General features: G+C 41.8%; 1 protein-coding gene across 2 annotated transcripts in view; it reads right to left on the reverse strand.

The window, feature by feature from the left end:
* Positions 1 to 16,619, reverse strand: part of LOC108055781 (Ig-like and fibronectin type-III domain-containing protein 2) — a 74,632-nt gene that overhangs the window by 7,012 nt on the left and 51,001 nt on the right. Inside the window, exons 3-11 of one of the 2 annotated variants that reach the window (XM_070214536.1) lie at positions 11,687 to 11,780; positions 11,454 to 11,624; positions 11,251 to 11,388; positions 9,469 to 10,591; positions 8,509 to 8,722; positions 7,833 to 8,106; positions 6,322 to 6,630; positions 5,038 to 5,354; positions 4,484 to 4,893 (exon numbers count right to left, since the gene is read on the reverse strand). In XM_070214536.1, the coding sequence (XP_070070637.1) occupies positions 4,738 to 4,893; positions 5,038 to 5,354; positions 6,322 to 6,630; positions 7,833 to 8,106; positions 8,509 to 8,722; positions 9,469 to 10,591; positions 11,251 to 11,388; positions 11,454 to 11,624; positions 11,687 to 11,762 (2,778 nt within the window). In that variant the 5' untranslated portion in view covers positions 11,763 to 11,780 and the 3' untranslated portion in view covers positions 4,484 to 4,737. Of the gene's footprint in view, positions 1 to 4,483; positions 4,894 to 5,037; positions 5,355 to 6,321; positions 6,631 to 7,832; positions 8,107 to 8,508; positions 8,723 to 9,468; positions 10,592 to 11,250; positions 11,389 to 11,453; positions 11,625 to 11,686; positions 11,781 to 16,619 lie in introns of those variants that run through there. The other variant, XM_070214535.1, reaches the window with a different exon arrangement.

A 16,619-nucleotide genomic window follows, 5' to 3' on the forward strand; every position in this document is an offset into this window, starting at 1 on the left:
ATTGCATTTTTGGCCAGTGCCAGTGCGAAAAAATGCGGCGCGTTAAGTAATTTATTTCGTTTTATGGTCGCGCGTTGTTCGTTTTTAAAGCAAAGTCAGTTCTGGGGGGCAGCATTAACTTGTTTTTATCAGCAGCCTGGCAGCAGCAGCATCATCATCATCAACATCATCGCCATCATCGGGGAGCGGAGTTTGTTATTTCAGCTACTTAGTGCTGGCAATGCGCTAAAATTATTTGATTTGAGTGCCACGCCCCCCTCCAAACGCCGCCCCCCGGCGACACTCGACGAGCTTATCCGGCGAAACGAGTCATTTTGAGTATGTAAGTCAATGTCAGAGCGATGTTGGACATCTGTTCGTGGAGCCAGTTTGGCCAACATCACTAAATATGTACGGAGGTTCATCTCGCTTATGGTTAGATGTTTTATTTTTTGGCCAAGCCCGGGTCAAGTCGTAAATCTCAATTTGCGGGGGGTTCGCCTCGCCCTGCCTGTGACAACTTGTGTCAAATATGAGATGCCATGAGCAACGGACCCATTTTAACCCCAGAACCCGTCCGAAACAGAGACGGTGAGATGGGGGTTAAAGTCAGAGATAGAGACTTCCATTTGACACAGGTAGTCTCCGATAAACTAACTAGAATTTAGTGACCACAGCCCGAGAGAATAAATTGCCCGGCTCAATACTAATTTCCTTCCATTAGAAACTTATCTAAAACGCATTAAATTCAAAGCCCGAAAAGATTGTCAAGGCAAAGAGGGAAAAACGATTTATTATGCTCTCGACAGCCCCTACAGAAAAAAACCCAAAAAAAAGGGCAACACTAATAGCAGCCAAAGGACTTTTAGTTGGGCGTGTGTCCTGTGTGAGTCGCTTTTTGCTTTGCTCTTTCAGTTCGGAGTCCCCCTTCGTAATTACATTAACCGCAACTTAAATGTGCCACAATTGGCATGACGAGCTGGTCCTAACTGAATAATTAATGGGGTTACCTCCCAGAAATCGAGGTGAGTCCCTAGCAACTACTTGAGCGAATAGCTGCTCAAAATGCATAGCGCGATGTCCTTGGCTACTTAGCTATTGCACTAACAGAAATTTAAGATGAAACTAAAACAGAGATGTATTTATTTTAAATTTATAAAATACTGTGAGGAATTTAAATAAATAATGTGCAAAATTATATACAAAATTTTCAAATTTTCGCCTTTACTGTTTTAATTAAATATTTAATTATATGTATTTAATAATATTTTAAAATTTCTGAGTTAGTTTTGTAGGCGTACATTACTTTTGCGAATTTAAATTTAAAAGTAACAAGAATTCTGTAATTTTTGTGTATGCCTATGTACGCTTTTTAAAATTTAATTATTAGCTTATCTCATATTCCTAAAGCGTTCTGTGTTTCCAGTGTATATCTGGTGTATCTGAAGTCCTTCCCCTTAACGGGAGTCACATTCCGGCCATAAAACTAGGTCCCTGGTCGCTCATTTACCAGTTGTCTTGGCCCGAAGTCGACTGCAGTGACAAAGCACATAATCGCCGTGGCCCAAACCCCTTTGGCTTCTTCACAGCTGTATCAGAATATTTAATGTGTCTAATTTCTGGCATCGTGGTCAGTCCCTTCCCTTATTTCGCCTATTTTTTACTCCTCAGTGTTGCTGGCTATATTAAAAAGTTTTTTATGGCCGTGTGTTTGGCAAACACAAACACAAATAGGAATAAAAGTCCAACGCCAACTAACGCAGAGCGGCGGCACTAAAAATCATCACAAAAGTTACGTTCGTTTTCGGCCAGAGTCAACAGAGGAGAATCATTCGAAAGCAGCGACTGTGGAAAGGAAAACCTTTTATTTCCGCTTTTCCCGAAGGCCCCCGTCCCTCGTCCTCCCTCCTGATGGTATGTAATATCCTGTAGATTCGAATAATGTTTTTGTGGGGCTGTTTGTTGCTGATGCTGCTGGTGACACAATGCCGGCCGTGCATTGGCGACGAATAGAAATTGCCAAATTATTGGCACTGATTCAATCAGGAAGGGTTGCAGAAAAACACAGCGGGCTGCCGGCGGAATTACCTTTAAATATCGGGTGGAACGGCGATTGCTAGTTTAAGCCATTAGTCTTGGCCCAGCGGTTTGTTGCCCAATGATGTTGTAGCAACCCCTTCCTCTGCATATATTTCTGACACGTCCAAAAGCAATTAAGTTTGTCCATAAAAGTGTCACACTGAGTCAACGCATTGCAGGCTGCTGGCTGTTGGATGCTGGGGAACTGCGCCGATAGCCACGAACTTATAGATATATATTCGAGCGAAGTGCGAAGTGCGATGTGCTATGTGCGATGTGCTATGTGCGATACAATAACCCATTCAGCTGGGGTCGCGGGGCGCGTTTAAACCGTTTGACACCAACGGGCGATGGTGATGGTGGCACCGCAAAAACGGCAAAACTGAAAAGCATTTAAGCCAAGCCGAAGCCAGCCCCAAGTTAAGCCAACAGCAAAAGCAACAGCAACAGCATCACCGCAACAGCTGCGTGCCCTGCTGACCAAAGCAAGTGAAAATAAAACAAAAACATGAAGTAAAAAAAAGGATGGGGTAGCGAAAAAATAAGCAACCAACAGGGCGAATGAATTTTCCACAACACAATCAACAAAAAACAGCTCAGAATATAAGAAAAAAATTCGAACCAAAGCTGACGCCGCACAGTATCTTCCATATCGATTGGTTTTCAGCTGTAGAGTTGCTCACGTGACGAAAGATTCTGTCACGATGGCTGCGGGGGTTTTTTTTTTGACCAGCTGTCAATAGAAACTGTGATTCCCACCTCATGATCAATCATTCATATTTAATCGAACGAATAGCGATGAATCAAATAAATAGAAAGTAACCGAATACAAGGTTTTTGGTTTTCACAAGAGTAAAATGATGATTTGGAATTTTAAAGTTTTTTTTTATAAGCAGCCCTTAACATTAAAAGCATTTGTTGCATGGCATAAATAAAAAAAATATTTAAGAACAAATCAACCATTCAAATCAACTTGTGAATATTTAATTTAATTTTTAAATAATTAAAATCACGGGATCAGCTCCCATCGAGTCGCTGCTGCTGCTGGAGCATCATTGGCAGGTCGGCGACGACAGGTTGCAATGGCCCCAGCAGCAGCAGCAGCAACAACAGCACCACCGGCAACAGCAATGCCAACAGCAACATCAGCAACACCGACCCCACTTTAAATACATTTCTGTGCGCATCAACACGCGACAAACTCTTGCCGGGCCTTTGTTGTTGCCGTATTGCTGTATTTTTTAGCATTTGCAAGTTTTTCGAGGCCAATAACTCTGTTGATGGCCATGGCTGATGCTGCAGTCGAAGCAACAACAGCAGCAGCAACACCAACAACAGCAAAATCAACCAGGCCCAGCTGCCAGCAAAGCGCGTTGATGTGTGACAACAACGGCCAATAACTACAACAACAAATGCAACAAAATAGCAAACACAACAACAAAACATTGCAACAAGAACAACAAAATTGCAACACCAACAATTACAACAATGCCAATGGCAAAGCCAGAGCCAACTTTGGTCCGTTGTTTGGTTTTGGTTACTCTTTTTCATTTTTTCATCATCTACTTTTTTTTTTCGTTGCGGATCGGCTGCAATTTTTACCAGTTTATAGTCACGTTTTGCACGTTGGCAATGCATATGGCGGCCATAAGTCCCCCAGACCCCGCCCCCTTCAGTTGAAAAGGCGTCAAAAACTTTACCCATAGCTCTACACATATCTAAGCCTGGCCAAAAACCCCCCTTCAATCGATGTTTTGGACAGAGTTCAAAGATTATTACACTGAATTGGATTAGCGTTGGCCAACCAAAACTATCGGCCTGGGTGTATATATATTTTAAAATATATATATTTACATAGAACATTTTGGTTACAGAGAGCTGCACTTGAAATTCTCTGGGAGTTTTGGGGAAAATCCAGTTGATTTCAATTCGGTGGATAAACAATGGCCATCGATATATCCATTTAGTCAGATTTAGCCGATGGCCAAAGATTTAAATAAATAATTGAATAATTGGCTTAACTGCAAAATCACTTGGACATTTTCAGCGAAATTAATGCAGAAAAAAGGTTCAGTTTACAATAACCTTGGGGCGGGATTTCGTATTTTTTATAACAAATTGAATAAAATAATACATTTTTTTTACTATATCCAGCAAAAGAAAATCTGGTTATGCATTTATTTAAATTTGCATTAAGCCTTAGTAAAACAGTATTGCATATCTGCAGGTCACCGATTCAATATCATATTTATTTTTTAATTTTTTAAAAATGATTTATGTGCATTACATTTATTCTGCCGAACGGTAGTCTTCACTCACAAAATTTTGTCAATTTAAATGTAGGAATGTTTTACCAATCTCATTTAATTTATAGAAAATGTGGCTAAAGCTCCGCACACTTCGAATTTCCCATGCTTCCATTACGATTCTAGTATCAAGATAGACAGCTTCTACTTGATGGCTTAATTGTACAATTATCCTCTCACGTTGCTCATACGCCATGTGTGCCGAAACGACCACAATATCTGCTAATATGACTGCTTGTTATGGAAGCAATTTCCTGTCCCCGAACTTCTTCATTAACTTTGCTGGCAATTTAAGTTCTCCCCGGTCGGAAAGTTGTTGAAACGGTTATTGTCCTGGCCCCAGCGCTCAGACAAGGCAATTTGTAAGCTCTTTTCAATTCCATTGGCACTCGAATATATATAATGTCAGCATTTTGGCCCAAAAGGCAAATCGTAATAAGGCGACCGCCCGCAGGCCCCAATGCAAATGAAGTGTCCCATTGTGTGTGTGTGATTCTGATTCTGACTCTGAGTCTCTGAGTCTCTCGGCCTGCCCCGGAAAAAAAAGAAAGGCAGAAAAAACTTTTGCTAGCCAAACTCACACAGGTGCAGGAAAGGCGGGGGGAATAGTTCTGCGCTGGAAAAGTTTGTGCAGACAGAGACGCTCCATTGTCCAAAACCGATATATACTCACATTTTCCAATTTGGCAACTGTCTCGTACATGGTCATGTTATTGACTTTGCCATATTGCACGATGAATTCAATATCCTCCGTTCCAGTTGTCCCACTTGTGGCATCGCCGCCGCCATTTGCCACATCCTTTCCAGCAGCAGGATCCACGGCACCAGATGCCAGTTCATCGCCGGTTATCAAGTCACCTGGCGATGCGTTGCCACCGCTACTACTGTTGCCACTATCCACATCAGGCTGCGTCCAGGCCAAACTGACGCTGCTCTGGTTCACGAATGTCGCATGCACATCTTCCGGCGGTCCTGGTATATTCTGTGTGCCTGCGTTTGATATTGGGGCGAAAGCGAGTGAGCAAACGGCTTTGTTTTGTTTTATAATGCAACTTTAATTGGCCAATATTGGTTTTGTCTGCCGGCCTGCGGTTGGTTGCCCCAAAGCATTGACCAAATAATTTAGCTGACAATGGCGTGCAACAGTGCGTATACTCGACGTGCACAGACACGCCATTAAACAAACAGAATTAGCTGCAAACACAAGCCCGGCGAGGCCAGCGGCAACCCATCGACAAAGACCCACAGATGGATACACCACAGGGTGTGACCAGTTTTGCAGTTTGCCTGGGCTGTGGGATGCTGGCTACATAGTTACATAACTGTGACTTCCAGTGATTCGGGGGAACTTGTTAGACGGTATAATTACGAATTATTATCATTTGGAAAATTGCAAATAATCTAGTATGGCCCTAAAACTTTCTCTAACTTTTGTAATGGGCATTTCTATATTGCATTAAATATATACTAAGCAACAGGGATTAAAAATAAGACAAATATTGCTTCTAACTTTCATATCACTTTCATTTCACTCAAATGAAAATAAATTTAAAAAAAAATTATTTTCCTTTGTGGTTTTCAATCTTAATTTCTGATTGAAATCTCCTAAAAAAATGAACAACCTACATATTTTATTTAATTAATTTACTAAATTTTAAAAGTTAAATATTGGCATGATTTTAGATTTCATTTAATGGTCAGACCATTTTTGGCAGATTGACTTTTAGCTAATTTAATAGTTAAAGTACAAAATCCTCTATCGATCTGGGATTTTCTGGTCTTTGAATCACTGGTGAATCCAATTTTCATGCAACAGGCTTAATTAAGAGTGGATACATTCAAATGAGCCGATTCCATTCACTGGCAGTCACAGCTCGCCATGCAATCTCAACACTGGGAACTCGAATGGACAAAGTCCGGGATGTGGACGGAAGGCAGGGACTTGGTAACTACTCACCTTCCTCGAAACACTGCAGAATGTTGCCGGCATATGATAAACAATCGGGCACATTGCTTGACGTTCCCGATGAGGACGACGATGATGATGTTGCTGCTGCCGCATTGCTGTTGCTGGTGGCAGCTGCAGATGTTGCTGCTGCGGATGATGATGATGTTGCCGCTGCTGCCGCCGAGGCTGATGCCGATTTGGTGGTCAGTGCGAGCGGCATGACGCCGCGGCAGAGGGGCATGCAGGCGTTAATGACTCCGCGGCGACTGCAGCACGGACTGTGATCTCGTCCTCCGGCTGCACAACGGGCCAGGATGGCTGAGGATTAGAGCACAAGATGGGTTAATATTGTGGCAGAATTTGCATAAACTTCCCCGGCCCGAGATACGGCTCATTGTGCTCTGTTATGGCACAATTTGTGACATGAACTCATCAATTCTCACGCCCCGCTTGCCACTCCAGTTGAGATGGTAATTTAAAGGATCTCTGTCGTGAGTCGGCAACTTGGCAGCAATTTACAGGAAATTAACCGAAAGATTTCCTATCATTGACTAGGTGACGGCTAAATTGGGGTGAAATTCTGCCTACTCACTGCGGGCATTGAATAAGATTTCATTTTTTGATTGAGAATGACTCGGGAATTTTTGGTTTTGAGTGTTTTTCGGCGGAATATAAAAGGCGCACGATGTAAAATTCCAGGAAATCATACATTTAGCTCCTTAGATCTCTGATTGCACAAAAATCAATAATGGTTTTCTTTTGTAATAAAAATGTATAAAATATTTTCTTTAAAAGATAAGATTTATTCGACTAATTATGGCTATTATGGTTATTTTCTCCATTTAAACATTTAACGTGATATTTTCGGAACTGTTAATTGTTGTTAAATACGCTTTTAAGTATAGATACATGTTTAAGTAGCACGACTTGGAATTACTTTCTTAAAGGTTTAAATAAATACCTACAAGGCCTGAAAGACATTCGAGTAGCCAAGAAAATACAGTTATCAGCATTAACTATTAAATTTTATGGGAAATAAACAGAGCTCCAGTATCTGTTATGAAAAGCTTTGTTTACACTGACCGAAGCAAAGCCAAACACAGCAACTCCTCTAAAATTACATAAGCCCAGGCAAACACTGGCAATCTCCTGCCAACAGAACCCGATGGAATAACCATTTTGCCAAATTCCCATGCATTTAGCAACATCAAACATCCCTCTCGACCGTTTTCCGGGGATTGTGTGCGTCTAATTAACTAAAAATTGATTTGCATAAGTACAAAATTCATTATGCCCGAATGGACAGGGAGCGTCACTTAATATTCGAAATTGCATCGCAGGCAGACGAAACGAAAAATGCAAAATGAGCTCATTAAATTAACAAAAGTCCACGGGACACAATGGCTTCTCTATCCTGCCGCTAATTAGTGTTTTCCAAGGGAGATATCGTTTGGTCCGGGAAACCAGCCAAAAGCCCCCGAAAAAAAGAGAAGCACACTGAAAATCCAGATGTTACTTACGCATTTGCGCTCGGCAAGCCGGACCCAGTCGCTCGATATCGGACAGTCGGATGTTGTAGGAGCACAGGGGGGCGCACTGGGGCAATAGTCCCGAGGCCTGGCAGCAGGTCGTCATGTTGTATCTGGCGGTCGTCTGCTGGACCGGCTCCGCCGCCAATGTCCGGGTGATCAGGCGCGGGGAGGCCTCGCTCTTGCCGTACGCGTTTATCGAGACCACATAGAACTCGTAGTAGATGTCCGACTCCAGACCCTCGAGAATCAGCGGCGGCTGGCGCTGCAAAGCTTAATGAATTAGCCAAACAATTCGGGGAAGTGGGCAGAGGGGGCAGCAGATTACTGCACTTGGAGAAAAATCCCGTTCTAACATCATTAAGAGCTTCTAATTTAGGAATTTTTTTTGTTTAATTCAGACTTACAATTTTTGAAAATATGTAAGCTTATTTTTTAAAAAACACAGTATGTAAATCGACAAAAAAATATTTTTACATTATTTGGGAATTAGGATCATTATTTCAGGTTACACAAATTTTAATATATTTTGGTTCGTAACTATTGGTTATTATTTTGTAAAATACTTTAAAAACCTGAACCTAAATGTTATGAAAACCATTTAATTTTTTTATTCTAGCTGCTTGATTTTAGAACGTGTTTCTCGTCATAGTTCTCAGTGTAATACCTTCTCCACGGTCAGATAGTCATCACCCACTCCCAGCCGTCGGAACTTGACGTGATATGTGCTGACGGTGTCGGCCAGGCGCTTCGGCTTGTTCCAGTCCAAAATCACGAAGCTGTCCGTCTTGGCCACCGTCCGGAGCTTTGACGGCGGATCGGCCAGCACGCCGTAGCCCTGGAACAGACAGCTGTTGTACTCGGACATGAAGCGCAGGCATCTGCAAATAACCGGAGAGCGGGGAGAGGAGGACAGAGCTCCGTAATTGGCATTCGGCATAAAAACTCATCCTGCGGAGTCATTAGCAAGTAGCATTGTGCTTGGGCGCTGGCTAAGGGTGCGGAATTGTGGGAATGGGAATATGAGTATGGGAATGGGCATAGAAATGGGCATGGGATTGATATTAGAGCTTAACGGCCTATGGGTTGGCCAGACAAGGAGGATGGCGAAGGATGGGCTCGGTAAGCTATTAACAGTGGAATGAGCAGCTCATTGATGATTATCGATTCAAATTTGAGAGTCCTTACGAGAAGTAGCAATACAATGGATGAAATATGAAACAATTGAAAAAAGGGACTACGAATTACTGGGAAAGCTACATGGTTACTAAGTTACTGTAATACTATAACATTCAATTTCGAGACTGAATTTTGATTTTTTTTTTTAATATTTTACTTTACTACTAACTTTATTTTTGGTTATTTAATTCGAAGAATTCATTCTTATTATTCATTCTTAAATTATTTTCATTCTTGAAATATTACTTTTGTAAAATATTATTTACTTAATGACTTTTTATAGTAAATAACCAAGAATAAAGTTAGTTGGTAATAGTGCTATCAACTGTAAGCAATATTTTTAAATGTTAAAAGCGTGGATTTAAACATAAACATAAATGGGTCTACTAAGTTTTTATATTGTTTTTATACAAACTAATAAAATTTTCCTACACCCTTTCCAACTTACTTGAACAAACTAAAGTCCAGTGAGGTCAGCTTGCCAGCACAGAGGGGAAAGCAAGCCGCGGGAATTCCCCTGGCGCGACAACAGGGCGTATGGTCGATATTGTTGGCCAGACAGTTGAAGGTGATATTCGACCAGGGGGCGCAGACCATAAAATCGGGCAAGTTGGCCTGATCGGTCTTCTGCGGATCGCACATCTTGTCCAGACACATGCGATGGGTCATGCCGTTGTCCTCGCAACATTGTCGGGTGTCCGGAAGTTGGGGCATCGCCTGCTTGTCCGTCGTTCCCGCCTGAGATTCCGCCGCCGAAGCGCTCGTGTGGGTGAAGAATCTCAGCCGCTCGGTGGGCAAACTCGATCCGAATTCATTGGTAGCCGTAACAATTACGGCGTACATGGTCAGGGGGCTGAGGTTGTTGAGTACCAATTGAGTTTGATTCGCGGGCACTGTGTAAAGACTAATAGATTCCGGGACATCGGCCGCCGTTCGGTGAACAATCTCGCCACTCAACTCATCCTCATCGAAGCTGTGCAGAGTAGTCAGGTTGATGGTGTAACCGGTCACCCGGTCCGCCAGCTTGTCGGGAGCAGTCCAGCCCACACTAACACTCGTCTCGCTGACATTCTCGATCGTCACGAAGGTGGGCGAGCTGGGTATCAACTGCACACCCTTCAAGATGCACTGCAGCCCACTCAGCGTGTGCTGAACGCAGGAAACGCGGGTCTTCAGCTTGTCCGTGAAGGGAGTGTACTCGCCGCGGCACATGTCCTGACAGAGGTCCGGAATCTGCTTGTCCACGCAGCAGGGCACATGGTTGCGGCCATCGGCCATGCAGCGCACAATGCCGGGGAAGTCCCGTTCGCAGGCCTCCGGATCGATGCCCGTGGTGCCGTCGAGGATGTTGTGCACATTGCAGAATCCCATGCACTGGGTGGAGACATTGGCCCGCTCGCAACACTCGGTGAAGTCGTGGGTGACCAGCGGTGGCACTTGGCTGGGCCTCCAAAAGCTGCGATTATCCTGCGCATCCAGCGGCGGCGGCAGCAGGAACACATCACTCGACTCCGCGGTCGACGTGTCCGTGGAATTTCCCGGGCCACCCGTCGACGAATGCAGCTCCTTGACTGTCAGGGGTTAAGGCGTGAAATTAAGTTGGTAAAGGCACAGGAACAATAAGGGTCAGTTAAAGATTGAATTCGCAAAAATAAACAAATTATTGCTACAAATAAAAATGTTTACTTAAACAAATTTTTATCTCGAATTTTATAAATTTAATTCAATGGTTGTTTATATTTAAAAAAAAAAATCGTTCATTTAGAAAGTTGTATTTACTCAAACACAAATGTGTTTTTTAAGCGAACAATGTTTTTATTTTTTTATAGAAAATCAGGGGGAATAATTTTTATTAGTTTAGGTATTTTAAAAATAATTACGACATTTTTTGTATGTTTAGGTATTTTTTAAATAAATACGATATTTTTTGAGCAACATAGATAACTAAACAACCATGTTAAGACCGATTAAGATTTTTGTATATTTCTTAAGAAATTCTCCTACATATTTAGATTATTTTGTACAGTATATTGTTATTATTTGAATCGTATTTATATAAAAAAGTTAATTCAATATGTATCAAAAATGTAGTTTAATTTATAATGAAATAAAAAAAATGTTTAGTCTTTTGCATCCGGTTGCTTAAAATATGAAGATATTATTCAAAGGACAAATAAACCCCTTTGTTTAATCTTTTCCCTTGGGTAATTATTTGGGTTTCGGAACTTACCCGTTAGTATGTGAATGCTGCGAAGCACGGGATCCGAGTTGAGTTCGCATATGTACGCCCCCGAATCGCTGGGCTTGAGGCTCTTAATCAAAAGCACCCAAACCTCTCCCCCCGTCTCCAGGTTCTTTCCCTTGGGATCTAATGGCAAACCAAACATTTAGTTAAGCGACTTGAGAGGACATTAAAGGATTTGTTAAGCTCACTCTCATCGTGCAGGATTCGCACCCGATGATCCTTGGTTACCCGCACTGTGCCGGCGGTCAGGATCTCGTCACCCTTCTTCCATATTACTGTGTTGTTCGAGGAATTATCTGAGACTACGCAGGTTAATAGAGCATCTTTGCTCTCCAATATAATTGAAGGTCCGCCGGTTCCTTAAAGTTGGAAAAATTATATAAACTAAAAAATAAAATTAAACAACTTTTAAGCAACTTACCAATTGGCACACCAGACTTAACATAAGTTATTAGCACACATATCGTTATTATATGAACCAGCAAAAGCCTGAGCATTATTCCTTGTAGGATAACCTGCAAAAGGGGAAAACAAAGAAAAGCGTTTAGTAAAAATTACCGGATCACCTGTAATGCAGAAATCAAACAAAATTGTTTTGTAAACTTTAAAGAGCGGAACTGTGGAACAGCGAATATTTTTCAATCATTTTCAACGCCGGAAAGGAAACATTTTGATATTGCAATAAATGGCCGGGTCAGGCGAAACGCCAGTGGCAACTATGATGGGGTCGGGCGTTAAAGGAGGGGCGTGGAAAGGGGGGGCGTGGCAGATGGCTGACCTGGGAAATGCAGCCAATTGGGAACCGTTGGACGGAGAGGAAGGAAGCCAGCACAAACAGCTGAAAGTAGCGTCACTTTTGCCTTGGACCCCGTGTTGACGTCAACGTTGCCAGAACATTTGATGTTTGAAAAATAACATCCACAACCCCTCGAACGACCCCCTCCCACACTTCTCACTTTCCCCCGCCGTTTTCCCGCAGGCTGGATGCCTGGTTTGGTTACCTGTTCGTTTATGGCCAACGTTTTTGGATTTTTGTTTAAAAATTCGAACGAGTTTTTTGCTCTACCTTCTTTTTTTCTGCGTTGATAAAATGTTTAACATTGCAGTGGTGGGGTACACGAAGCAAAAAAAGTAAAAATATTTCCAACCAATATGTATGGTACAAATTTTTTTAAAGATGTAACTTACATAAAGATATTTATCTTAAAAATTATTTATTAAACATTTTATTATTAACAAACAAAAATAATGAATATTATACATTTTAACGGCAAGAATTATGACCTTTTATGATACAGTCAATTATAAGGATTTTAAAAACTTGAAAAAATAGTTCTTAGCATTGGGACTCCGGACTTTTCGTATTTTTCTCAGTGCAAGGGGGGGTTTAGATTTGTTGAAATTGGTTCGAGCATTCTGTGAAAGGTGCTCGAGCTGATTGTATCTGTATGTGTGTGTGTGTTTGCACTTGCAGCTGTGTGAGTGGCATGTACGTGAGAGCGTAACTGAGAATTTGTTGGCAGTTTTAGCGACCATTCCACGGGTAATGGCAACAACAAATTGCGTACACTGCAGCAAAATAAGTGCGTGCGGCTGGTGCGCTTGTATTCAATTACGAGAACGGTTAATCGATTCACCTAATCGCCGAGTTTGTATGTATGTATGGGGTTTTTCAGGGGTTAGGGGGTTAGGGGTCACCTGCTTGCTGGGTCGTCATCAATGACGTTTATCGTGCGCCCCCCCTTTTTGCTGACCCCCATTGCGCTGACAAACCGCTTAGCTAGCTGGCATTTGTTTGGCCATCAGCGACAGTGAAAAACACACCCCACTCGTCCATGTGGGTGGCACTTGTAGGGTATCGCAGGTGAGTGGGTAAGAGGAGGGGGTAGGGGGTTCTACCTATGTGAGCATAAGGTGCACTAGGTGGGCTTGTACCTGCCTTTGTGCGCATCAAGCGCATTTCAAATTGAATTTACAAAGTGCGAACGCGATGCCCGAGCACGCACTTGCCACCCATGAAGCGAAGATTGAGTTACCCACGGAGGTGGAAAGGTACAGGTTCAGGTTCAGGTGGAGGTGCAAGTGCTCACCAGAGCTCACCTTTTGTCTAGATGCGCTCCCTGAAATGCCATTCATAAATTCCAACAGAGCGGCAACTGGAGTTTCAGTCTCCTTTCGCCTCGCGACTTGCTCAATTGCAAAAGTGACAAATTTGATTAAATTATAGCGCTATTGCAAAACGATTTATCTTTCGCTGCACTCTGGTGTCGCTTGCCGCCCACTCAATTAATTGTTTTTGCTCTTGGCTCTTGGCTTTTGCACTTTGCCGTTGCCATTTTTGCGCACTCATCCAGGCACGCACATCCTGCACGCAGACACACACACTTACACATATGTCGGGTTACACGGAAAATATTACTTCGCGGTCCCCAAATAATATATTTTTATTTAAGTAACTTTGTCATATATTACTGGAAAAACAAAAAAAAATTTAGAGAAATATCATTCTAAAAAAAAGGATATTTTAAATATTTATTCAATAAAAATCATTTTAATATTTGGATTAATAACATTTACTTCAAATGATACTTAAATATATCTCCCTTTAAACTTTATGGCTTTTTTTATTATATTATTCTAAAATATATCTGATCTGATTTTAAAAATTATTTGTTAAAATGATATGTATTTATGTACAAGAAACTCTGGTGATATTTCGCTTTAGTGTAGGCAAGGATATGTCCTCCACGATGTTGCCATCTATTTGTCTTCATCTGGGCCACAACTACCAAAGCTTCCCGCTTCTCATCCCATCTCATCTCGTCTCGTCTCGTCTTGGTTCGCTGTCAACGTTCTGCTCGTTGACGTTGTAAGTAAATTGTATAACGTGGCGTATGAGTAATATGATATGCATGCTTCGATTCCAAGCGTTACGCTGTGCTCTGCTCCGTGCTGGGGTCCTCTGTTCCGCTCAGCTCGTTGAAGATGATGTGGTAATCAGTTTTGATTTTATTAGCACAACAGCGAAGGAGCTGCCACAGACAGTTAGCTGGGATGCCACCCCAAAAATGAGCGGTAAGCGTCTCGAATCTTTTTTTACGATGTCTTTCCATCCAAGTTATATGTGTTGCTCCTTCAACTTCTTGGCATGTCAAGTGGCACACATCAATCCAATCTTTCGGTCCTCCTGCCCTCGAACCTTGGGTTATATGATGTAAGATGCGCAACCCTAACGCTTGGGTCATAATTGTTAATGAAATTACGTATACGTTTTTGACTCGAGCGGTAAAGTGGTGCGCTTAGTTGCGCTTGCCTTAATTAAATTTCCTTGGGAGACAATGTGGCAAAGAGCGAAACCGAAATAAGGATTCAAATTCAAGTTAAAAACTTAACTCTCAAGCGGAATGTGTAAAATCCTAATTAATTCAATTTGCCAGCAATTTAGGATAATTGTCATTTAGTGGTGACGTGGAGATGATGATCTGAACTGTTATTTAATTTTCACTAGAAAATGAGTTAGCACCTCACCTGAGGCATTGCAAATTGTGTTAGTTAGTTTTCAAAAATCATTAAAACATCACTAAAAACCATATTATCTTAATTGACTTGGCCCCCATTAAGTGGTCTAATAAAAACTTTCTAATCTTAGTATTAATTTTCGTTTTCCACCAAATTTTCTCCTGAGGAAATGTGTCTTGCAATTCCATAAAATATTTATCAAGTGCATAAATTAGCATATCTTCCCACCTTTTGTTTCTTCGTTTCGAAACTTTTGTTTTTTATTACTCGATATTTTTGGACCTTCCTCGTCACTAATTAAGGAACTGAGCACACACATTAATGATAAAGCTGGGGCCAACTCTCAAGGTAAATGAGCCCAAAACAACAACAGCAACAAAAAATAAGATGAACAGCAGAGGACAAAAAAGCGAAAAAATAGTCCCCAAGAAGGCATCATAAAAGGACCCAGGCAGGACATTAAGTAAATTAAACAAAAAAAAACAGTAGAGAAACAAAGAAGAAGAGTGGTGGAATAAATGAAAAAGAAGCAAGAGGACATTTACACATTATTTTATAACATGGCCAAGACAGACAAATGACAGCCGAGACAAGGTGGGCAGCGAAAAGGTGGGCGGGCCTGGCAATTGCCACACCAGATCTACTTCATGATAAATAAAATACACCGCAAAACATTTTAAAAGCCAACCGACAACACTTTCCACTTTGCTGCTAATTTAAAGTTAACACCAAAAAGTCGCAGCCACTAGAAAATGGTGAAAGAGCCAAGAACAGGGGTGAAAATGCGGGGGTTTGGGAAAACTGAACGAGGGTTTCCCACAGCTGACGCTTCAACTGTCTTTTCGTTCTGGCCAACTTTGTCTGTCTCTGTGTGAGTGTCTGTGTGTGTGTGTTCGGCTTTTGGCCAGGGCTACTTTATGGGCTTTGTTGTTGTGCTTTTCTTGTTTTCCTTTTTTGGTTTTTCGGTTTTTTTTTCCTCTGCTGGGCAGAGGTAATTTTTCTTAATTACCGCAAAATGTTTACCTTGTTGCTTGTGCTTCAGCTTTCGGTGTATATTTTTCGGGTAGCCCCAGATAAGGTCCGCATCCCTCAAAACAACCCATAGATTGCGAGTCGCAGAGCAAAAGGTGTAAAATATTTTCGACAGCTCCTACAACACTTTACATTGTTATGGTTTGGTGTTTTTAAGCAGCTTTTGTTCGTTTCTTGTTTTCGCACGCCCCGGAGTACGTTGGAAAAAAGTAAAAGTGTTGCATACTTACCAGGGGCGACAAGCTCTTACAAACACACACACACAGACAAGGTGAAAGGTTAGGGGCAGGGGCTGCAAGGTAAGCCAGAGAGACCTACAAAGCACACACACACTTTTTTCCAAATTGAAACTAATGTTCATAGCTGTGCATATTTCTGTTCTTGCTCTTGCCCGGAAAACTTGAACTTGAGTGCAAAAAATAAACAGAAGAAGAACAGTGTCAACCTTTTTCCATTTATTTGCTGGCGAAGGGAAGGTAAAAGTGTGTTTAGGCCTTTTGTTTGGCTTTTCCTGCTTCCCTCTGAGTGAGAAATATGATAATCAAACAAAAAAATTACTCATACGCCGGGTTGGTCGTGCAAGTTGTGCAAAACTTTTAGGCCGGGCGATAAGGCGACAAAAGCCAAGAACTAAAAACAACAAGGCGAAACTTTTGTTTGTTTGTTTTTGTTTAGGGTCCAGCTAGAGCGGAAATGAAAATGTTGGTTTATAGCGACAACACACCTTGATTAAAGAGTTAATACCCCGATTTCGGGAGCTCAGGAATTTTGGCGAAAAATGTGCAAGAAAGTGTTAAATTATT

This window comes from Drosophila takahashii, chromosome 3L (genome assembly GCF_030179915.1).
Source record: "Drosophila takahashii strain IR98-3 E-12201 chromosome 3L, DtakHiC1v2, whole genome shotgun sequence".
Lineage (NCBI taxonomy): Eukaryota > Metazoa > Arthropoda > Insecta > Diptera > Drosophilidae > Drosophila > Drosophila takahashii.